Raw genomic sequence first — 25,192 nt, 5'->3', positions numbered from 1 at the left:
GAAAGGAGGAGGCAGGAACCGGCTGAACAGTCAAAGTAATATTTCATTTAAACTTAAACAAAAAGACACAAACACAAATGCACACACGGCAGCTGCGTGTGGCTCTCTCTCTCTCCCGAACTGCCGCATCTGGCTGCATTTATTCCTCTCCTCGGCTGATTAGCCCGATTGGGGGCCAGGCATGCGTAGTCACGGCCTGGACCTCCTCCTCGTCACAATTATCTATTTACAGAAAAAAAAGAAGACAAACTTTATATGCAAACCTGTCCGTGAGGAAAGCACAGATGAGGTTTTTTGCATCCTTGGAGATGTCGCTGTCATCAGGGAAGGTCAGGGCGTTTTTGTGGTTCATGATCTTGCTGTAGGTGCCCACCAGTGAGTCGGCATAGAACGGTGTGTCACCTGAAGATACATTAAACGACACAGATGCTTATAAAGTTCCCTCTGTTTCCTGCTTTGAGCTTTCTCAGTTCGTCAGGAAGTCTCACATTCTTAGGAATCTCATCCTTTTCATGCAGAGTTTAGTTTAAAGATTTAAATCAGAGTCTAAATGCAAAATTACTCTTGTGTTTCTGCCCAGGAATCCTCCTGGCTGTGGGGAACTACGCTCTGAAGTGTAGCTTTTAATAGAAGACTTATGGAAATCTGCAATGTAAGCAGCATTCTGACCTCAAGAAAAAGCTCTAAAAATTCGATTTCAGCAGCAACGAGTAAAGGTGTACCATAGTCTAGGAATTAGGGTTAAAAGGTTACAATAATTTGCATTAGAGGGAAGAGACAACAATGACTATACAAAAAAACGTTGCAGTTCTGAAGAGTGCAAGCTCCTAAAATGAAATGCATGACACTGGAGCTGTATGATATACAAATGTGATATTCAATTAAAACACAATTCAATTTATTAAATTTGAGTAGAATGCAATTCAAAAGATGTCTCATATTACAACATTTTGAGTGGGCCGTATTACCAAAATCTTTTATCATGGTATCACAATATCACAATGTAGTATGCTTCAATGTTTGCTTAAAATTCAACAACAACAACTGTTTATATGAGTAGAAGGTATGAAATAATTTTGTAAAGTTGACGTATTGCGGTGAGACATGCTACACTATATAAATAACGGTTTTAAACCAGATTTGGCCAATGTTTATATGAGCATGCATGCAGCTTTTCTGACCTCATATTGTTTGAGAGACCGCATAGAAAATGTCTACTTTTAAAAATCAATTCATCACAACGCAGGACTTTAAAAATGAGCTAGTGAAGACAAAAAGGAGATTGAAATGGTAAGAAACTTAGTAAGAAATGTTGATCAATTACACTTTAGCTTATAGCTTCATTAAGATTTTAATCTAAAATCGTAATCTAAAAAAAAGGTCCATGGACAACTACCCATATTAAATAACCACGTGCTAATACCCATTTTTGAATCATTTAATAAATAGTCTATAGTAAATTCTTTAGATCTTCCACATTTCTTTTGTTTAATTACTTTTAGTGACTGATTAAATTAATAATGGCAAATAATCAACGACAGCTTAAATAATAATAACACTAATATCTGCATCTATCTCCCTAAAAGATCAAATAAAAACATTAATTAAATTAAAACTGAACTTATAATTTTAATCCTGTCATTACTGCTGTGTTAACATTAAGAAAATCTTTGGAAAAAAAAATATTTGCAATTTCTTTTTCACCTTTGCCTTTTTATTTCAACAATGCCATTTGCCTAATATGCCTCAATATAGCAGTGTGAATGGAATATCAAAATTGTAGTTTTCAAGTTGACAGGGACGATACAGTGTTACTATGAAAAAAATAATAATAATTGAATTACTTAATTTTGTTTTTAATTTTGGCACATACTTTGAAAAAACTTGGAAATGGTTAATAGGAACTGAATGTTTTTTTACACACTGTAATTATTTATTTCAAATTGGCTGAAAATAAGCTCCATAGCAAATCAAAGCATAAGATTATTATACAATCTTTAGATTAATATAAGATTAATATAGATTATATAACAAATGATTAAGTCTGGCTGTGCAAAAGCAGCTTCACATTATGTAACATTTGCGTTAAAAACAGTCAAATTAATGATATGAATTGGATAGTTCCGATTGGATGAGCCACATTCGAAGCCGTTTACAAAATAGTTGCTTCATGTTGGGCCTAAAACATTCCATATTAAAAGTTCTTCCTTGTCTTGACTTGTTTGGGAGACGTCCCACTCAGTATTTGTAGTACTACATGTTTCCTCTCCACTGCCATGTGTAAATAACAAAAGTCCTGCCCTCTAGTAGCCGTGTTTAAATATCTAACGTGTGATAAACGGTACAGCAAAAATATCTACTGGTTGACAGTTGCATGGTGTAAACCATCATATCACCCAGCCCTATACAACATGCATACAAACTAGAACTGTCACTATTGATTATTTTTGTAATCGAGTAATCTAACAATTTTTCTGATGATTAACTGAGTAATCTGAAAAATTATTTAATAACTCAGATTGCATAATGTTGTCAAAGTGAAGTCATGTTTGGCTAAAATGCATTCAATAGCCTCAGTTTTGATATACTTCACGATTTAATAACAACAAAACAATTGTGCAAACAATATCTAAAGTCAACAGACACCCAAAGCAGATCTATAATATAAAAAAAGTTGTATATTTCAAGCTGGCAGACATTGGCTACTCCAGGTGTGCCCAAATTGTATTTATTTATTTATTTTTTAAATGCAAGGTCTCTTTTTTCATTATTAATTTCAACATAATCTACACATTTAAGTTTAAAACATAAAGGTGCTGTAGGCGATTTATCATGGAAAAGCATTCAAAAAATGTTCCTACTCCCTGAAAGATTTTAATGAAATAAGTGTCCAGAGATATCTTACTGGTTTCTGTGACAGCTCTAGTAAACAGCAAACAAAATGTGTCCACGGGCCACGGACAATGACGCTTTCTGCCTGTCAATCATTTTGCGTGTTTTCATAGTATTATAGTTGCAGTGAATTATTGAGGCATAATGCCAATTTTATGCCATGTTGTTCATAACAATAGTCAGTTGAGGGCGCTATTTTGCTGCTGTTGTTTTTTTAACAACCGTTTTGCTCTCAATAAAGCTCATTAGGTATCTTTGATGTGCAGGGTTTTGGAAATTGGGGGCGTGGCTAAATCAACGGCTCAGTCTCGTGGAAGTAGAACGGCTGAAATCGCTTACAGCACCTTTAAATATAGGAAAACAGGCCATGGAAATAATGTCTGCCCACCAATCTTGTTTATTGAGGATGAGTTATATTCAAGGTTAAACAATTTAATGGAGATATAAAAGCAATTTTATTTGGTTGTTGTTTTTAACCATCACTTACATGCAACACGGAATGCAATAGACTATTTACAGTAATCACATCATTGAGACAAGTTTTCACTCTCTTGAGTTGAGCTGGAGCAGTTGTGGTCACTGTTGCGCTTGTGGCTTTTTCTGCAATTTGTAATCAAGGAATTTTTTTTGATCGAATAATACAATTAAATTGATTAATCGTGACAGCATTATTACAAATATTAACTGTAACTTTAGGTCAATGTAACAACCAATCAAATAAGGGATAGGAAGATCTATTGATGGTTTATGACCATAAGTACTGATACTTGGATTACACTTGGATTACACTGAAACTCACCAACTAGCATCTCATAAAGGAAGACCCCCACGGACCACCAGTCACACTCTCGGCCATAGTAGCCGTCTCCTCCCTGTGACTTCAGTACCTCTGGAGAAATATAGTCTGGAGTTCCTACTGCTGTGTCACATCGTACCATACCGTCCTGAAAGGGGAAAACCAGAGAATTAGCCACAGAACAGAATCTAAAGCAGAAATGAAAGACAACTAAATGTGACTGAGTACCTTGTTCATTTTCATGCAGGTCCCAAAGTCAGCCAGCTTCAAGTGGCCTGTTTTGTCTAGTAACATATTGTCAGGCTTCACGTCCCTATAACAAATATTCAGAAAAAATTAAAATAAAAAAAATTAACAAAAAAAATTAATACAAACCAGTAAGATTAATTGGTTATTTTCGAAATTTCAAGTAGGAATGTTTCCCAGCAGCAATGGGACAACATTTGTCACAAATAAAACGGTTGACAATGTCTATCTATAACTTCACTTTATCAGATGAACAACCAGTCAGTGATGATACTGACTAAAGCTTTACTAACCTAAGTACATTAAACGATTGCTGGTTCATTTCGAGTTGGACATGACTGAGAGTAACGACTTGCTGTTCAGTGACAGTCTTGACAGATTCAGTGAGTTCATTCAGTGAAGGATTCGTTAGACTGATTCAAAACATGAACGTGTCAATTTGTGCGGTTCATTTAAAAAACCCGCCAATATGAGTGATTTGTTCGCTAATCGGACTACACTATTCATGCTGTATGATTGTTGCCTTTGGAGTCTGAATTGAATGTGAAGAGATAAAGACTTTATGCCATAGTGCTGTAAATTTTGGTGCAGGAAACACTGGTTTAATATGTGACAGAATAAAACACATGGAAAAGAGAGATTCAAACCTGTGAATGAAGCCCATAGAGTGGATACCATCCAGTGCCAGCACCACTTCAGCAGTGTAGAAACGCGCCCACTTTTCAGGCACGTCATAGTTGCTCATTAGGTTCACCAGGTCTCCACCCGGCATGTACTCCATCACCATGTAGAGGTAGCGGTTATCTTGGAATGCATAAAACAGCTGGAAAACAGTGTCAAAGAACATAACCAAAGTTTTAAGGAATAAGTCAAATAAATAAACACTCTGCTAAAACACAAAAATGTAGTAAAATGTCTTTGCTTAATAATTGTGATTAATCAGTTGACTTATACCTGTACTACCCAGCTACTATTGGCAAAGGCCATAATATCCCTCTCTTCCCAGAAGAAAGCGGAGTCCGACCTCTTGATCATCTCAAACTTGCTGAGCAGCTTCATGGCGTACACTTTCCTCGTGGCTTTGTGCCTCACCTACAAAACAGGAAAAGAGAGAATGAGCAAAGCTTGCTATTTACTTTAACCAGAGTAAACAATGATATAGGGAACAATATAGACTGCAGCAATTACTTAAACTGTAACGAAAAAGAAAACTATCCATACATATTGGCTATGGACTAATTATCAGTTGCAGATTTAATAGAGTCATTCTGAGTAATGGGATATATTACAGACAAACAACAAGAAACTGTTGTAACAAGAGCATGGACTTACCAGTTGTACTTCTCCAAATGCCCCTCTGCCAATGACCTTAACCACTTCATAGTCCTCTGCTTTCATTCGAAGCTCTCGAATTTTGCTGATTGTGTCCTTATCTAGAGACAAGCACACAGAAGCAATGGAAAGTGATCAATCACAGGTAATACACACACTTATTCGTTGGGCTGTGTATGGCCAACTACCACATTAAAAACGATACACACTGCAATAGGGCTGGGCGATATGGCTAAAAAAATTATATCTCAATATTTTTCAGCCTATTGACGATATTCGATATATATCTCGATAATTATGTATTTGCTCTGAAATGGCTCAAAAGTGATTTTTATTTAAGTCAGAGGAACCATAATTTAATCTAAACAGCCATTGTAGCTATTGTAGATTCAATTTAGGCATGTTTCCTCAAAGAATGGGATCTAATCATTTTCAGTGACATGCACATTTATATTTTATATACAATGATATATAGTAGCTTAATAAAAAGCATTATTTATATATTTCATATATTTTTTACTTAACCTGGAGCCTTTATTTTGACACAAAACGTGCTGTGTGTCCTTCACAATGTTCAGCATCTTGTGAAACGATTTCATCTCCTCGTTTTCTGTTATACCAGTACCACCTTTGTAGATTTTTATAATATCTTGTAGTGGTTACTAGTGTTTGGAACTGTGAATGCTTAAAACCTGCAGTACTTTTATTTCACAATGCACGTGAACTGCTCTAAAAGCCCATAAGCCCTGCACATACACAGAACAGTGCACCTTCTGAAGCGCACACAGACATGTTTATCTGTCTTTCACTGCAGCCTTTTGCAGTTTAATAATCACATATGACCATAAAGCCATTTTGGTGTTATCTGATTAATTGTGCAGCCCTGAAGGATTGTGAAATTAGTCAAATGATGCTCTTTATGAAACCAAATGGCCAAATAGAAGGCATTTTAAAATCATCCCGAAATACATGATATTGCTTAATTTTATATCGTCAGCAAAATCATCTTGATTTTATTGTTATTATTCCATATATCGCCCAGCCCTACATTGCATTACATGTGGCGATTCAATATATTTGGACCATATTTAAGACCTTCTTCATCAGTTGAACTGTAGGAAGTAAGACACATTATTAAAAAATAACAAAAATACAAAAATCTAAAGTATCAAATATGCAATATCAGGAGAAGAAGAATCGCAATATAATGATACGTAATTGTATCGGCACAGTCCTAGTAGATATGGGCATGGGTACCCGAGTACTCCGAAGTAACAGCGGTTATCGTCATGAAAACAATAATGTGCCCTTCAAGTGGAGTCGGAAATATCGTAATTATGAGTTCCGAGCACATAAATGACCAAGCAAAGTCATATAAACGAGTGGGAAAGTCGGAATAGATGATACCCGAGTTTCCGAGTTGGGACGATGGAAGAGGCATGTCTACATGAAAGATGATGGAAACCAATGATTTTGCAAAATTATTTAAACTCCTGTACTTTATTACAATCATATAAATTTATTATATATGACAATCAATTAATGTCTCACCTTTCGGGGCTTGATTTAAGCAAATTATTTAATAACATGTTAGATACTATGCATTAACAAATCATAAATGTTGTGTATCAGTGACGCAGGTTTATTCACCGGTACAACAGAAAGAGCTTTTCCGTCATTCATTGCGTATTTGTTTAAGTCTGGCTTATTCCGGATTTTGTTTCCCACCTGAATGTGTGACATGTCGTAGTAACAAATGCTCAACTCAAAGGTATGAGCTTCCCAGGTCTACTTGAAGGCAGCATAATTGTGTGACAATGTGTCATAAAAAAACACAACGCTCATAGCGTGACACTAAAAAAAAAGATGCATGTCTGTACCACAATTAAAGCCCAAAGTACACTTATAATTAATCAGAAAATGTTGACAGAGTATTTTAGCACGTGTTCTGTCTGCATTAGCAGAAAAATGTGCATTCAAGAACTGTTAATGGAATCAAGAGTCATGAAAATCATACGGTTCCAAAAATAAATAAAAAAAATAAAAAAAAATAAAATGGTTCTCAGTTCCCAACCTTACGTACAACAGTGGCTGGCAGCTGAGCAAAATTTTCCACCGCTGCACAAAAAGTACCTGGATTTGATGGGTGGCGTGGGTGTTAATTTCATACCATGGTTATATGACACAGTCAGGGGCGTAGATTCCGGGAGGTGGGGGGTGGATTTGTAACTCCCCCCCAATAATCAAAACAAGCAAGTACAACCCCCCCATTATTTATACCACGATCAATGGAAACATGGGTAAATGCTTCACGCTGCAACCCCCCAATGTTCAAGCCAAATCTAAACCCTTGGACACAGTTACAGAGAAAGCTGGTGCATTAGATGATAACAACTTTAGAAAATGTACAATTCAAAATAGGTGGAATAATAACTAAACTCCAGAATACATCCAGAGGATTCTTCATGAAAATCAAACACCTACATTATGTCCAGCTAAAAACAATAGAGTTAATTCAATCTTATAAATTAACTTAAATCTTTAGGCATTCAACACTGGTTTGTCTAATCTTCATCTCGCTCTCACCACTCAAGCTGTGATTTGACCAGAACTTTTTTTCTGATTAACAGTTTAATCATATGCACTCCTTGCTACATCTTTAAACAAGCATCTGCATCTTGTTAAGAAATCTCAGTCGAACAAAAGAGAGAGAGGAATGAGGCGACCTCTCCTCAGAAGGAAGGGAAAACCCTCTGAACTCAACAAAGAAACCCTCTGGCCAGTGTGAGAAGCCATTAGCTGAATCTGTGTAACAACCACTGAGGGCCCTCGTGGCTTTATCTAACATAACAGCTCGGCTTCCCTCAGAGACAGAAAACATTCAGCCAAATTTGGTCATTGCTGAGCAAGAGGGATTCTTTTCTTACTTGTACGGGTCACATTTGGCAGAAGCATGCACGAATTGGGCGGAGGGGCATCCAAGTACAATGCATTTAAAAATACAGCAGAGAAACTCTCTAATGCACAGAAATGATATGATTTGAGTAGTATATTGTTGGTAAAGAGAACCCAGCAACTGAACAGAATCTCAGAAATGCTAAGAAGGGATGGAAGAAATCCCACAGTATTTGCAGAAAGAACTTGAGAAGGATTTATGGACATTCGCCATGCTTGACAGTTAGCAAAAACATTCCAGTGGGAATGAAAACTTTCAATTCAGTCGCATTTGATGCAGAACAAAACTGCACTGATGCTGATTTGCGAATATGGCTGGGCAATACAGCTAAAAAAAAATTCTCTCAATATATTTTTCAATCCACATTTCAGTATTTATGCTCCGGAATGGTGTGAAAAGAGTGATTTCTTTTGTTCAGTCAGAGGAATCATTATTTCAACCAAAAGCCACTGTAGCCAATAAATGATTAATGCAAGAAGTAAATAACCTAGCTAAAAACTATTCACTATATTTACTCTGGTTAAACAAACATTAATGAAATGAATGGAAATGAATCAAACTTAACAATTCTAAATAAATTTTTGTTACTGAAGTTTAAATCAGAGATTATTAAAATGTTTCAGTTTAAAAAAAATTTACTTTCGTGAAAGGAGAACAAGAAATGAATCTAGTGACACAAGCTGTGCCAATATTCACTTACTGTCAGAGTACACTATATTCAGCCTTTGATACTGTACTTCTCGGCAGTTAATAAACAACACTATTTAGGTATGCAGGTGAGTAGTATGAATACATTCCCGGACATACTTCATACGGGAACGTGGGCATTGTCAGTTGACCTGAGTACCTGACATGTAACAACAACTGTGGAAAAATCTACTCTGGTTTTGTTAAACAAGTACAATTAAACCACAAGGAACAATGTTCTTCAATGGTCCTCTGCTGTTTTTTTAAATTAATTATTTTGAACATGATGTCTCCTCAGCTCCCGTGGCATTACAGGATAGAAAAGTGGCCAGTGGATGTGCACTTTAAAATCTTAGCAGATGCAGTAGGTCATCCGGGTATTTCTCGGCTACTGTTTTATGAATACTGAGGATTCAGACATACTACTCTATTGATATACTTCTTTTGGCATACTATGTAGTAGGGATGTATGCATTTTCAAATGCAGGGACACTCTTTATGAAACCACCTGCCTAATATTGTTTAGGTCCCCCTCGTGATGCCAAAACAGCACCAACCCGCATCTCACAATAGCATTCTAAGATGCTATTCTTCTCACCACAATTGTACAGAGTGGTTATCTGAGTTACCGTAGACTTTGTCAGTTCAAACCAGTCTGGCCATTCTCTCTTGACCTCTCTCATCAACAAGGCATTTTCGTCCACAGAACTGCCGCTCAGTGGAGGTTTTTTTGTTTTTGGCACCATTCGGAGTAAATTCTTGAGACTGTTGTGCGTGAAAATCCCAGGAGATCAGCAGTTACAGAACTACTCAAGCCAGCCCATCTGGCCTCAACAATCATGCCACGGTACAAATCACTGAGATTTTTTCCCTATTCTGATGGTTGATGTGAACATTAACTGAAGCTCCTGACCCGTATCTACATGATTTTATGCACTGCACTGCTGCCACACAATTGGCTGATTAGATAATCGCATGGATGATTGTTGGTGCCAGATGGACCACTAGTTGCTAAGCATTTATATGAAAATAATATCTACTGTCAGACCAACCCCCTAAGGCAAGTCAGTCTCCAAAAGTCCATTAACACATTTTATCATGTGAAGATGTAGTCTGGGTCAGCATAACTTGTGACTGGAGTGTGAACAAAAGGAGCACAATAAATTAGGTTACACATGTGCTAGATGTTGTTTTCATCTAACAGAGTGTCTTCATAGAGAGAAGAAATAAGCTGGAACTGATACACTTGAGTCCCCTGAGGGAGTGTGTGTGTGTGTGTGTGTGTGTGTTTTAGTGTCCTATTGAGCTGTAGAAGCTTTCAGACAGAAACCACCAACAAACGTGTGTGAACTTTGATCTTGAGGTACTACAGACACAATAAGCTTAAAACACACCCAAGCAAGCCATCTATTATTCAATTATTGGTTCACGGAAGGTCACAATCTATAAACAACGTGAGAAATAATTAGTTTAAATACATTTTTTAAATTTTCTGAAGAAAACATGAGCGATGCATTACAATTACAATGCTAGGATGTTGTAGGTAGTTCATCAATCCTTCAATCTTAAATCTGACCACTTACAAAAGTAACACCACATCTCTCCTCAACAAGCCACACAATTTAGGTACCATCCATGTCTTTAGCACTTACTTAGTTTAACACTTAGGGAAAAGATATGAAATCCCACCCTCCAATGTAAAAGGAGGGGGGTTGGAATCATGTGGAATATGACATACAGGTCACCACCACACAGTTCTGAAAGGCCTTTTGTTGAGGGAATAACAAAATGGTGTCTGACTGAGGGTACTGACCCAAAAACAACTCCTACCCCCTGCACTAAAACAGCCTGAAAGTCTTTTAACACATCATTCTGAACTGATGAAACTGAAAGACACTTTAAGATGTGAGAGACAAATTCTAGACAAAATACTTACATCTATTTAAGAAGTTATCAATGCTTTTGTTTTTCCTCAAGGCTGGAAAATCAAGGTCGTAGACCAGAGCATCCAAACTGTCCTGGAAAAGAGGAAAACATAAATAGTAGTTAGATGGAATGTGAATATTTATTCTAATAGCCTATTTGGACTATTATTTGTTATCTCAACCATTGTAAAGCCGTAATATTGTTTATTTTGCCCATCATAAAAAATGCTCATCTGTTATAGTGTCTCAATGTTTGACTGACAACAATTTAAGTTTAGCATTAAAGCCAGTTTATGACTTGGTTCATCCATTTAAAAGCACACATTTTTAACAACACTGGTAAGTATTTTAGAAATCTGAGGAAGAATGAGGAAGGAACATGAATTAAGATGATTATATTGACACAAACTGCTGCTCTATAGTCTGCATTGATTTAAAAAATAAAAGCAAAAAAATGTTTTATTAGTCAGCAGCCATATCACCCTGTAGCACTAGACTAGTTTCCCACTGAAGCCAAGCAGGGTTGAGCATGGTCAGAACCTGGATTGGAGACCTCCTGGGGAAATCTATGGTTGCTGCTGGAAGAGGTGAGGTATCAGGGAGGCCAGCAGGGGGCCCTCAAACTGCGGTCTATGTGGGTCCTAACACATCAGTATAGTGACAGCGACACTTTACTGTTAAAAGGCACCATCCTTTGGATAAGACGTTCAACTGAGGTCCTGACTCTCTGTGGTTGTTAAAAATCCCAGGGCATTTCTCGTAAAGAGTACGCAACCCCGGTGTCCTGGCCAAATTCCCCTCATTGGCACTTATCAATCGTGGCCTCCTAACAATCCCCATCCATGAATTGGCTCTATCCCTCTACTCTCTCCACTGGTGGGTGGCGAGCGTACTGGCACACTATGGCTGCCGTCGCATTGTCCAGGTGAATGCTGCACACTGAGGTGGTTGTGGAGAGTCCCCTGTTCACTATGTAAAACACTTTGAATGTATTGTCAGAAAAGCGTTATAAGTGTAACGTTAATTCATTCATTCATTAAAATTATGAATTAAAAAGGTAATTTTGTAGGGCTGTCATTCTGACGCATTAAGTGCAATTAATTATAAGGAAAAATATGTGTAAAAAAATGTACGCAATTAATCGTGCCCCTGATTTGTATGTAAATTTGGTAATAAGGAATGTTTCCTACCATCGGAGCAATTCAAGCTCGATGTACCACCTTGTTGCAGTAGGGGGCAGTCAGCTCCACATGTACAAGCAAGATGCCACATTAAACCAACAAGACAGCTCAAAGACAGCTGGACCGAGCTGGGATCTCAAGATGTGTTTTTCAGCATTTCAAATCACATTTAAAACACTCATTAGGACTAGATACGCTGAAAACTAGTGAAATGTGACAAAACCAAAGTGAGACGCCCCAAAAGCGTTCAGTAATGTTAATTATGTAATGTTCAGGGATCACTTTTTCAAAGTATACTCTTTTTATCCCAAGCCAATACGGATGTGGTCAACGCTTGTGCACTATGACTGCTTTGTGATACTCTTTAAGCATAGTCAATGCCAGTCGTATGCGCCAACGATGTGCAAAGTTGCGGACAGTCTGCATGTCTACAAAATCTAGGCTGCACATGGACAGCCAGCACGTACTGTTGATTAAATTTGCATCACACGCACTGCGTGGGAGACCTACCTCTTTGCAAAAATAGTTTACTTTGGCCTTCAGAAAAAAAAAAAAAAAGAAAAAAAAAACATTATTTTTGCAATACTGTTCAAGAATGGGGTTTTCAGTCATAAAGTTTTCTGGAAAAAGCAAAAAAAAAAAAAAAAAAATATATATATATATATATATATATATTCCCTCAACAAAATACTATTAACTATTATCTCATACTGAAAGTTGTAAAAACCACAAGCAACATCTAAGTGATCGATAAACATTGAGCTTTGCTTAAAGCATTTCGCGACCCAATTAAAGAACGCTGTTCAAGTTGTTTACATGATCTTCCACATTGTTGACTTTTTAAGCACAATACTTGTAAACGCACAAATTTTTTACGTGCCTGTAAAAGTATTTTTAAAAAGCAGTGTGGGAACGCTTGCCAGATTCATTCTGGAACTTAAGCACAATGGCTCGTGAGATCTCTGGCTCTTCTTGATAAACTACTTTTAGGTCATCCTTTCAAAGAGCCCATTTCTAAAACTTCTGATCATTGCTGTTTGCCTTCTGCCTGTCAGTCACATTTAGAATAACGACTTAAAAGTAACGAGTCACATGTCTTTCAAGCATGAATTAAATGTTCTTTTGACTTTCAACCAGAGATGGAAAAACTGTCCTCTCTATAGTCGATGTAACATGATAACGCCTGATTCTTCACAGAACGTTCAACTACTTTGTTCTCGTATTTTATTACTGTCACCAGCCGGCCAGCACAGAAAAACAAACCAACAAAATCAGTTGGACTGGGACCTTTCGGCAGGTTCAGAGATAGATTAGAATTCATAGTGGTCTAAATTTCTCCTCAGATAGTGATTCTCTGTTCAAAAATATCACAGTCCTTGGTTAATCCTTTGCAGGGGAATCTGGCCCTTACGTAACAGGGATACGAAAAAACACGATACATTTTATTTGATCTATACAATGTTCCTTTGTGCCCCAACTTGGCAAAACTCTTTTATGGTTTACATTTAGGTCTGAAACATAGTCAATACAAGTATGCAAATACAAATGCTTATAGCGACACAAGCTTGCAGTGTCTAAAGATTATTATTATTTATTTATTTTTTAAATACGGGTAACAATAGGCATTTTTTGCTCAATACAGTATCGCTCAATTTTCACTACTAAGAATGTGAGGACAGCACAATTTAAAGGCCACAGAAAATCTAGGCAGGTTAGCAGTGGCATAAGTGACATCAACAGGATTACTCCTAATCTGCTGTAATCCTGGAAGTATCTGTCACTTGTAAGGAGTAGTTCAAGCGTGCTGTGTGGTCACTCAAACCCTTGGCCTCATGTGAAGAAGAGCCTAATGTAGTGTGTCTAATTCATGTGACCTCCTATACAACCTTCAACTCTGAATGTTTATAGATGGAGCACAGTTTCAACACATATTGGAGAAAGTTTCCATTTGATTTTTTGGAATTTTCTGGACTGCTAATGTCCAAGAATGTTGTTTTTTATGGGACAATAAGGCAATTTGCTCTGTGATGTTGCAGGAAGAGTTAATTGCCGAAGTTGAATACTTAGCATCGGGGTTTTAAAAAACCCTAAACCCAATACAAGAGCAATAAACAGTAATGCTAGCCTTGGCACACATCACAAAATAAGAATGAGAAACAGAAATGTGTTGTAAGTGACAGAAGAAACTCTTTTCTAAAACCACAAGAGATTAAATCAATATCTCTGAATGTCATTTAATGAGCCCATTCATTAAATCTGATAGATAATTCAGTGTCAGTCTTCAGAGTTCTCAGTTCTGAATTGCTGTCATTCATAACTGCTTACACTGCAGGAGTCAAGTTAGCAGGAAGACATTAGTGAATCTGCGGTCTTATTGAGTACAGAACGTTCACAAGCGAAGACCCACTTGATGACTGAACACTTTACAGTGTGAGTAAGAGAAGTATCTCTCACCTCTGTGTGGATGAGAGGGAGACTAGCCAAAGGAAGTCCTACAAAAGAGCGGAACATATGGTCAAGAAGTTTCTAACAGCAGATCTTATTAACAGTCCACAAATACAAAATTCAAGTATAAGGCTGCAACTTACATTTGGTAATAAATAATGATTACAGATTGAGTAGATTTTTTTAAAGCTTCTTTGGAAAATACTATAATTCATAATATATAATTTATAATATATAATTATATAAATAATATAATATAATAAAATATATATATATATATATATATATATATATATATATATATATATATATATATATATATATATATATATATATATATAAATAATTCAGGTCAATTAAACTTAAAAGAAAGTTAGGTTTTCCCGTTTGAACATTCATTACATTTTGCATAAATTATTGAAGAATAGGGTAGCTCAGTGAGTCGCGAGTTCAAATCCAGGGCATGCTGAGTGACTCCAGCCAGGTCTCCTAAGCGACCAAATTGGCCTGGTTGTTAGGGAGGGTAGAGTCGCATGGGGTAACCTCCTCGTGGTCACCATAATGACCCTGCCCACTACCTTTTTGAACTGTTGCCTTCTGGCCGACGCTTCAGAGCTCTGATTCTTCAGTTGTCATTTTCTGCAAATAAATGCTCTAAATGACAATATTTTTATTTGGAATTTGTGAGAAATGTCGTCAGTATTTTATAGAATAAAACAAAAATTGTCATTTTACTCAAACACATACCTATAAATAGTAAATCCAGAGAAACTGATAATTTTGCAGTGGTCTCTTAATTTTTTCCAGAGCTGTATGTCCTATTTATATTTTCACATGTATTTACTACGAGTATCTTCCAAACGGACTCCAGAACCCAACTTCTTTTTTTTATAATGCCTGGATAATATAACACGAGGTACAGTGATATAAATACACATGGAATAATGTGCATTAAGAATAACAATTTAGTATGAAATATGATGTACAGTTGTGCTCAAGAGTTTGCATACCCTGGCAGAAATTGTGAAATTTTGGCATTGATTTTGAAAATATCTTTTAAGGATAGTGATCATATGAAGCCATTTATCATCACATAGTTGTTTGGCTCCTTTTTAAATCATATTGATAACAGAAATCACCCAAATGGCCCTGATCAAAAGTTTACATACCCTTGAATGTTTGGCCTTGTTACAGACACACAAGGTGACACACACAGGTTTAAATGGCAATTAAAGGTTAATTTCCCACACCTGTGGCTTTTTAAATTGCAATTAGTGCCTGTGTATATATAGCCAATGAGTTTGTTAGCTCTCACGTGGATGCACTGAGCAGGCTAGATACTGAACCAAGGGGAGCAGAAAAATACAAGGTAATGGAACTTTATAAAGATGGAAAAGGATATAAAAAGATATCCAAAGCCTTGAAAATGCCAGTCAGTACTGTTCAATCACTTAAGAAGTGGAAAATTCGGGAATCTCTTGATACCAAGCCAAGGTCAGGTAGACCAAGAAAGATTTCAGCCACAACTGCCAGAAGAATTGTTCGGGATACAAGGAAAAACCCACAGGTAACCTCAGGAGAAATACAGGCTGCTCTGGAAAAAGACGGTGTGGTTGTTTCAAGAAGCACAATACGACAATACTTGAACAAAAATGAGCTGCATGGTCAAGTTGCCAGAAAGAAGCCTTTACTGCGCCAGTGTCACAAAAAAGCACCTTGACACGCCTCACAGCTTCTGGCACACTGTAATTTGGAGTGACGAGACCAAAATAGAGCTTTATGGTCACAACCATAAGCGCTATGTTTGGAGAGGGGTCAACAAGGCCTATAGTGAAAAGAATACCATCCCCACTGTGAAGCATGGTGGTGGCTCACAGATGATTTGGGGGGGTGTGAGCTCTAAAGGCACGGGGAATCTTTAAAATTGATGGCAAGATGAATGCAGCATGTTATCAGAAAATACTGGCAGACAATTTGCATTCTTCTGCACGAAAGCTGTGCATGGGACACTCTTGGACTTTCCAGCATGACAATGAACCTAAGCACAAGGCCAAGTTGACCCTCCAGTGGTTACAGCAGAAAAAGGTGAAGGTTCTGGAGTGGCCATCACAGTCTCCTGACCTTAATATCATCGAGCCACTCTGGGGAGATCTCAAACGTGCGGTTCATGCAAGACAACCAAAGACTCTGCATGACCTGGAGGCATTTTGCCAAGACGAATGGGCATCTATACCACCTGCAAGAATTTGGGGCCTCATAGACAACTATTACAAAAGACTGCACGCTGTCATTGATGCTAAAGGGGACAATACACAGTATTAAGAACTAAGGGTATGCAGACTTTTGAACAGGAGTCATTTAATTTTTTTCTTTGTTGCCATGTTTTGTTTTATGATTGTGCCATTCTGTTATAACCTAGAATTAAATATGAATCCCATACGAAATAAAAGAAATGTGTTTTGCCTGCTCACTCATGTTTTCTTTAAAAATGGTGCATATATTACCAATTCTCCAAGGGTATGCAAACCTTTGAGCACAACTGTATATATAAAAAATACTATGAAAGAAAATACTGGCTCACTGCCTTTTCTTTATATAAATTATTGCAATACTTTGTTATATTATCCTTGCAATAAAAATAGCAGTGTGGTTCTGCAATTCGTTTGACTAAAACATTGCATGTAATAGGGCTGGGTGATATGACAATATATATTGTGGTGACAATATAAAGTGTCAATCGATAAAGATTTTGCTATATCGTGTATATCGCGATATGTAAATCTCCATGTGCGCAGCATGGACTTATCTATCAGTGGGCAGGGCTTCATGTGAGACTGAGAGAATTTAAGAAACATGGACAGGGTTTTTCCGGCACTGAACATTTTTCTGCGGTCACCCAAGCAAATTCAATGTCATTGATTGTTTTATTGACCTCTCAGCATTATTACAGTTTCATAAAGACAGTTGTCATTACAAACACTGAATTGTTTTGCTGTTATAATGGGACATCAATAATACGTAGACCTAAAATTTTAAATTTAAATAATTTAAAAATCAACCAAAATTACAAATTTGAATTAGATCATTTAAGATCTAGTATCTCATATCACAGACTACATTCTAAAAACCGCTGTCATTTAGGAGTCTGCACATATAGGGGATTGGTGATCTCCTGTATCTCTCAGTTCAACATCTTGGGATGGTCAAATTATTTGAATTCCTTGTATACCTGTGAGCTCTTGGACTTAAACAGCATTCTTGCAAAGCCAAGAGAATGCGTCTCTCTGCCAGAAGCACAATCCGAGGGTGCAGAAAGCCTCTGGGTACCCTGAATACCTCTGACCAAGAATGATTTAACAAGCCCGTTTCTGCACACCTTCCAGTCTTTTGGCCTGGTCTACAGTCAAAGAACTGTGCCATATAGGGATTGCGTACTCCAGTACCAAATTTCTTTAGGCGATGCAGAGCAAATAGCTTCCTGTTCGCTGAGGTCAACATGTGGTCCACCTGACTGTCCCATCTCATGTTACCCTGGATGGTGATCACCAGGACTTTGACTATGTCACAGACTTCCAATATGTTCTGATCAATGGAAATAGTCGGCCGGACTGGTGTATGTCTCATGCTGGTGACATGTAAAACTTTACATTTCTTTGGGTTGAGTTTCATTTTATGCTCCTCTACCCAAGTGTCAAGACCATTCAGGGTCTGTTGGAGGGTACAGGGTAGTTGGGGCATCCACATCTGGTCCAGAGCCATATCATCCACATATTTCCAGTGATCTGTCACACTGGCGGCCAAAAGTTTGGAATAATGTACTAGAGCACGACCGATATGGGATTTTTGAGACTGATACTGATTTTAGAGAGGGAAAATTTACAGATTACCGATATGGTGGCCGATATAGTAAATTTTTGAGCTGGAATGAAAACAGACCTTTTCTATGTGGATTGTGCACTGATTTTGCACTGATATGACTATGCAAAGGTACTCAGAAGACTGCTTTCTTAAACAAATATTTTTAATCAAAGAATATTTGACAATGATATTATACATTGTCAACAAATTCTAGAAATGAACACTGAGAAAATAAAGAATAAATAAAAATAAAATAAATAGCTTAATAAACATCAGTACTGTATGTTCAGTATCAGTCAGTTGATGACCATTTAAATAAAGAATACAAATACAATAAATAGCTAAATAAACATCAGAACTGTATGTTCAGTATCAGTCAGTTGATGACCATTTAAATAAAGAATAAATAAAAATAAAATAAAAAGTTTTTTTTCTCAGAGGAATGAAATGCCAGAATAATTTTTTTACAATTATTTTATTTATTTATCACACATTTGCACATATACAGTGAAATTCTTTTTTTCACATATCCCAGCTAAGCTGGGGTCAGAGTGCAGGGTCAGCCATGAGCAGATATGGTCAAGGGCCTTGCTCAAGGGCCCAACAGTGGCATCTTGGTGGTGCTGGGGCTTGAACCCCCGACCTTCTGATGAGTAACCCAGAGCCTTAACCACTGAGCCACACTGCGTATACACCACTGTGTATTGCACATAGTTATTGCTCAATGGGGCAATTTAACTGTTCATGAGATGGATAGCCTCAGGGAAAACACTGTTCCTGTGCCTGATGGTTCTGGTGCTCAGAGCTCTGAAGCATCAGCCAGAAGGCAACAGTTCAAAAAGGTAATGGGCAGGGTGAGTGGGGTCCAGCGTTATAAACGTCAGTAGTACTATTTAGTATCAGTCAAATGCTGAATATTTTGATACTGCCAGTCAATTGGGGCAGGTTGTAAAACAAGAAGCATTTACACCTGCCGAGTCAAGAGATAAACAGCAGCAGCGGTGTTACACCGTATTCTGCTATACAAGTTCAGGGGAAACTTTCAGCTGTGGAAAACCAGACTTTTAAATATTACATTTTATAAATGCAACGACTGGAATTGTTCGGTTGAAGGGGGTACCAAACTGTGAATCCTGAACAAAACAGTTTGGTGAATACATGTTTACACATTAGCTTCCATTCAGCTGGCAAGCAATGAAAATAGCTACGTGGTTAGCTAGTTAGCTATAAGCTCGTTGTCACGGAGAGTAAAAGATGGATGTTGTTTATTTTACTTTCCAGCATTGCATCTCACCAACTAGGTAACAACATAGCGTGAAATCAACACTCAACAGACACAATACACCACCGCACCATTGTCTGCTGAGCTGCAAATGATGCTCTGATGTTTACCTTTCAATCTGCTACATTACTGAAAGCACTGACAAACTATAGCGGGCTAACAGCAAACAGATGTGATAAACATGAGTGACATGGTGGTCAGGGTTAACACTATATTAGTTATATTGAAAAGGGAAAATGATGGGGTCATTGTTTATTAACTTTCCAGTATGTATTTCACAAACTAGTTAATAACTTACTGAGAAGAAACCGCTTAAGGTTCTCCCTGTCTGCAGAACCACTGTCAGAGTCAGCTCTGTAAACAATGGAGTCGGAGCGCGCTCTGCTGGACAAACTACGTTATGACACTAATCCGATAAATCGGTCGGGCACTATAATGTACAGATTTTGCTGTTTTGTAAGGAAATTGGTACTTTAATTCACCAAAGTGACATTCATCGGATCACAAAGTATAGTCAGGACATTAATGATGTAAAACACAGCACCATCACTATTTGAAATAAGACATTTTTGATCAAATCTAGACAGGCCCCATTTCCAGCAGCCATCACTCCAACACCTTATCCTTGAGTAATCATGCTAAATTGCTAATTTGGTACTAGAAAATCACTTGCCATTATATCAAACGCAGTTGAAAGCTATTAGGTTCATTGAATTAAACTTAACATGGTTTTTGTGTTTGTTTTTGAGTTGCCACAGTAGGCAATATACTGCCATGTGTTAAGGTCAATATTAGGTCAAAAATGGCAAAAAAGAAACCGTTTTCTCTAGAAACTCGTCAGTCAATCATTGTTTTGAGGAATGAAGGCTATACAATGCTTGAAATCGCCAACAAACTGAAGATTTCATACAAAGGTGTACACTACAGTCTTCAAAGACAAAGGACAACTGGCTCTAACAAGGACAGAAAGAGATGTGGAAGGCCAGATGTACAACTAAACAAGAAGATAAGTACATCAGAGTCTCTATTTTGAGAAATAGACGCCTCACATGTCCTCAGCTGACAGCTTCATTGAATTCTACCCGCTCAACACCAGTTTCATGTACAACAGTAAAGAGAAGACTCAGGGGTGCAGGCCTTATGGGAAGAATTGCAAAGAAAAAGTAAATTCTGAAACAGAAAAACAAAAATAAAATGTTAGAGTGGGCAAAGAAACACAGACGTTGGACAACAGATAATTGGAAAAGTGTTGTGGATCTTAACCCCATTGAGCTTTTGTGGGATCAGCTAGACTGTATGGTGCGTGAGAAGTGCCCGACAAGACAGCCACATCTATGGCAAGTGCTACACGGGAAGCATGAGGTGAAATGTCACCTGAGTATCTGGACAAACTGACAGAAAGCTGTCATTGCTGCACGTGGAGGATTTTTTGATGAGAACTCTTTGAAGTAGTTTAACATTTTCAAATTGTAATAGTAATTTTTCACGTTATTAATGTCCTGACTATACATTGTGATCAGCTGAACGGCACTTTGGTGAATAAAAGTACCAATTTCTTTCCATAAGAGTAAAATATGTACATTATTCCAAACTTTTGGCCACCAGTGTATATCCTGGAGAGCACTGTTGATCAGTAGGAAGACTATAGGCCCTCGTACGGTTCTCTGCACAACTCCACATGTGGGGTATTCCCAGTCAGAGAGATGCCCCTGGTAGCACACTTTCTGGCAACGGTTGGTCATGAAGCTGCAGATCCATGGAATGAGGCCCTGTCTCACTCCAAGATAGAGGAGGCACTGTACTGCCACTGTGTGATCTACAGCATCAAAGGCCTTGGCAAAATCCATTGTAATTAGTGTGCACACTGAGCCCGAAACATCACAAGCCTTGTACACAAAGTCCATCAAACTAACTAAATTGTGTGTTGTGGAACAGTTCTGTTGGCTGAAAAACTGCATAGGATCTAGATTTGGCGCGATGTCATTCAAAATCCATTGTGCAGCAAACTGTTCGCAAATTTTAGAGACCAGAGCTGTTAATGAGATCGGCCTCAATTCGTCAATGTTTGGAGGGGAAGATTTCGGTATGGGGACAAAAGTAGCCTCTTTCCATTGTCTAGGAACAACCCCTTCATCAAACAAACTATTGATGTCGTCACAAAGAGATGTACTGATCTCACATGCAAACTCTTTTAATATTCTTGGGGAAATCATGTCTGGGCCAGGGGATTTGTAGCAATTAATGGAAGACAATCTGCTATATATATCCCACACTGGAATAGTAGGCAGTGGGAGGGATGGTAAAAAAAAAGGAGGTAAAGCTGAACGTTCAAAAGGCGGAAGTGACTGGGACACTTTGACAACCTTTGTGTTGACTGCATTAGCAATTGTCACAAAGTCCTGGGACATTAATTCGGTCTGCCTTTTTCACAGTTTTGCACATCGATTTAACTCTGTTGTGCAAACTCTAGAATTAAACTTCTTCATGCCTTCAACTTTGGATTTGTAAAAGTGTTTTTTAGCCTTATTTATTTTTCCTTTTGGACCCTGTTTCTGTAAAGCTTCACCAGGACACTTGATTTTCTAGTCTTAAAGGCTTTTTGCCTCTGGTGAATTAAGTGCTTGATCTTGGGGGTGATCCATGGTTTGTCCGAAGGATAGATTTTCACTGTCTTCATAGGTTATGCCTATCAATTTTAGGCAGGACAGTATTGTAAAAGGTGTTGGCTTTTTCATTGGTGCTGGTTGCTTCATTCACCTCCTGCCATGGATGAGTGGTAATCCACCTGCCAAACTCGCTCAAGCCAGGCTCCCTTATAGGTCGTACTACCCGTTTAGAGCACTGAAGAGGTCTTAATTGTGCTTTAGGGCTCCAAAGGACACAGTAATGGTCACATGAGCTAACAGGAGAAAGAATCTCAGGTTTCAAATACACTTTCATATTAGTGATAATCATGTCAATAATGGATTCACCTCTGGTGTTGTTCTGAACCACCAGATAGATTTTGTTATCTAGGCAGATATCATGGACTCTGAGGTGGTTGAAGTCTCCAAGAATTACAAGTTCAATGTCTGGGCACTTAGAAAGAAGCAGGTCAGATGAGGTTATTAGATGTTCAATGAGTTCATCCTGGGTTGGTGACTGAAGTGGTGAATACACCACACACACAGCAATAGCAGATATGTACCGTGGGAGTCTCAGGGGTCTCACTTTCACCCACAGACATTCTAGATGATCTGGAACACTGATACAGGTTAAGGGATATGATGGAACACAGTCTCTGATATACAACACAACACCTCCACCACGACAAGTGGTTCGACAATTGGAAAACAAGGTGTAGCCATCCAAACCCAATCATTTTTCAGACATATGCGAAGTAAACCAAGTTTCTGAAATTGCAGCTACTTAAAAATGTTTTTTTATCAAAACGGCCTGGAACTCATCAATCTTATTTACAAGAGATCTGGGGTTCGACATCAAGAAAGTTGGTAACATAGTGTGGCTATCTACCTTGACTTTAATTAGGCTTGATTGTGATTTGTCTTCATTCCAAAATCCAAACAGATCCAGACCAGTTCAATAACATAATACTCCAAAAATAACAAGCGGATGGCTGCTCCAAAAAAAGATTTCTATTGGATTCTCTATGCACAAATGCATGAGGCAGCCACCTTTGGCCTCCTTATCTTCTAAAGATACTTCATAGCAACAATTGATCAAGCGTTTGGCGCTTTAAATGCACCAAATATTCTTCTAATCTGACACGCGAATGTTTCACGTGACTGTGGCGTGCGCTGTCTCTGGAGCTCCGAAGTGCGCGTGAATCCAGCAGGCTTTACAATATTTGTGCTCCAGAGACAGGAGAGCTCAGAGCGGGATCACTCGCTCTACTGAATCATTTTTGACCCAGGAAAACCCCAAATGGAGAAAGAAATCTCCACAGAATGGAACAACTCCTAAACAGGTCAAGAAAATGAAGAGGAGCTTGTTATTAAAACAGGTGCAACATGGTGTACTGAGCAGAAAAATTTAATCTGCCAAAAAAAATTTTCGCACGACGATAATAAATTGTAATACAATAATCTGTTTTACCACCTCAAAATGAAGCACGCAAAATAATATTATTAAAGTCAAAATATGAAATCCGCATCAATTCGGATTTCATTTTTTTATTTATTTTGCAAGAAGTGATATTTATTTTATATTTATTTTCTTCAAGAAGAGTTTATTTTCATTGGATATTTTGTTTTATTTTCTTTGTCGCATTGCTTTGAGAAGATCTTAAGTTTCTTGAGCAAAGTTTATAATAATAATAATAATATTGGTCAACAACATTTAATCTGAAATGTGGCATGCTGTTAAATTTAGCATTTTGGTAAAGTTGATTTTTGAAAACAAGCTGATTTTTATTTATTTACTTACTTTGACATTGCTTGCCTTGTTCCAAATAAAGAGGAAGTTTTCATTTATAAAGTATTTAATTCACTGACTGGAGTTCCAAAAATAGGCATTACAATATGGTTATTTAATATATAAACAAATGTTTAGCCTTATATATTTCCTTTTGGACCTTGTTTCTGTAGAGCTTCACCAGGACACTTGATTTTCTAGTCTTAAAGGCTGTGGCTCAGATGGTAAGAGCGGGTTGGCCACTAATCGCAGGGTTGGCGGTTCGATTCCCGGCCCACATGACTCCACATGCTGAAGAGTCCTTGGACAAGACACTGAACCCCAAGTTGCTCCCAATGGCAGGATAGCGCCTTGCATGGCAGCTCTGCCGTCATTGGTGTGTGTGTGTGTGTGTGTGTGTGTGTGTGTGTGTGTGTGTGTGTGTGTGTGTGTGTGTGTGTGTGTGTGTGTGTGTGTGTGTGTGTGTGTGTGTGTGTGTGTGTGTGTGTGTGTGTGTGTGTGTGTGAGAGAGAGAATGGGTCACAGTGAAAAACCGCTATATAAGTGCAGACCATTTACCATATCGTGATGTAAGATTTTAGTCATATGGGCAGCTGCATCATTGGTCAGTTAGTTTTCATCACAGTCCAAAGAAAACAAAAATCGGAAAAAACCTTCGGCTTGTCTGAGGATGATCTGTCAGACTCGGTATGAGTAGCAGCATTTGAATCCATTGTTACCTTACAAAATCTTGTTCGGAACGAACATTCGTACCGGAAAAAACAAACAAACAAAAAAACAGATTTGGTGTAGAACTTCCTGGTTAAGAACTACACTACCCATGATCCTGAAGGGAAAAGATCCACCAATCAGAGAATCACTGCCAACAAAGCAACCATTCACTTGCATGACGCACTCCCTACACTCTCAATCTATTTACATATTTGTATATATCTGAATATTATGCAACCATCGTGCAATAAAATGTATCCATGGCAATTAATTGGCCGATTTTTTGGCCATTTTGCGATTATCGGCATTGGCCAATAACCATGTTCCTTTGGCCAATTAACAGAAGTGTTAACTTTCCCTTGTGTCAGTTCCAAAATCTACCAATAGTTTTGTCAATGCATAGTTAACACTTTGTTTTCAAGGTTTTGTCTTTTCAAGTTTATGCAAATTTGAGTAAATATTGAATAA

At 37.8% G+C, this 25,192-nt stretch overlaps 1 protein-coding gene across 1 annotated transcript in view; it reads right to left on the bottom strand.

Moving 5' to 3' along the window:
* The window catches only part of LOC127441995 (rho-associated protein kinase 1-like), a 102,044-nt gene that overhangs the window by 46,879 nt on the left and 29,973 nt on the right, over positions 1-25,192 (bottom strand). The window contains exons 2-8 of the mRNA XM_051699620.1: positions 10,846-10,927; positions 5,267-5,367; positions 4,889-5,026; positions 4,582-4,757; positions 3,917-4,001; positions 3,692-3,836; positions 264-402 (exon numbers count right to left, since the gene is read on the bottom strand). Coding sequence (XP_051555580.1) covers positions 264-402; positions 3,692-3,836; positions 3,917-4,001; positions 4,582-4,757; positions 4,889-5,026; positions 5,267-5,367; positions 10,846-10,927 — 866 coding nt within the window. The remainder of the gene's footprint in view (positions 1-263; positions 403-3,691; positions 3,837-3,916; positions 4,002-4,581; positions 4,758-4,888; positions 5,027-5,266; positions 5,368-10,845; positions 10,928-25,192) is intronic.

The sequence above is a fragment of the Myxocyprinus asiaticus genome, chromosome 6, assembly GCF_019703515.2.
Source record: "Myxocyprinus asiaticus isolate MX2 ecotype Aquarium Trade chromosome 6, UBuf_Myxa_2, whole genome shotgun sequence".
Classification (NCBI taxonomy): Eukaryota; Metazoa; Chordata; class Actinopteri; order Cypriniformes; family Catostomidae; genus Myxocyprinus; species Myxocyprinus asiaticus.
This window is presented reverse-complemented; position numbering and strand designations above follow the sequence as displayed.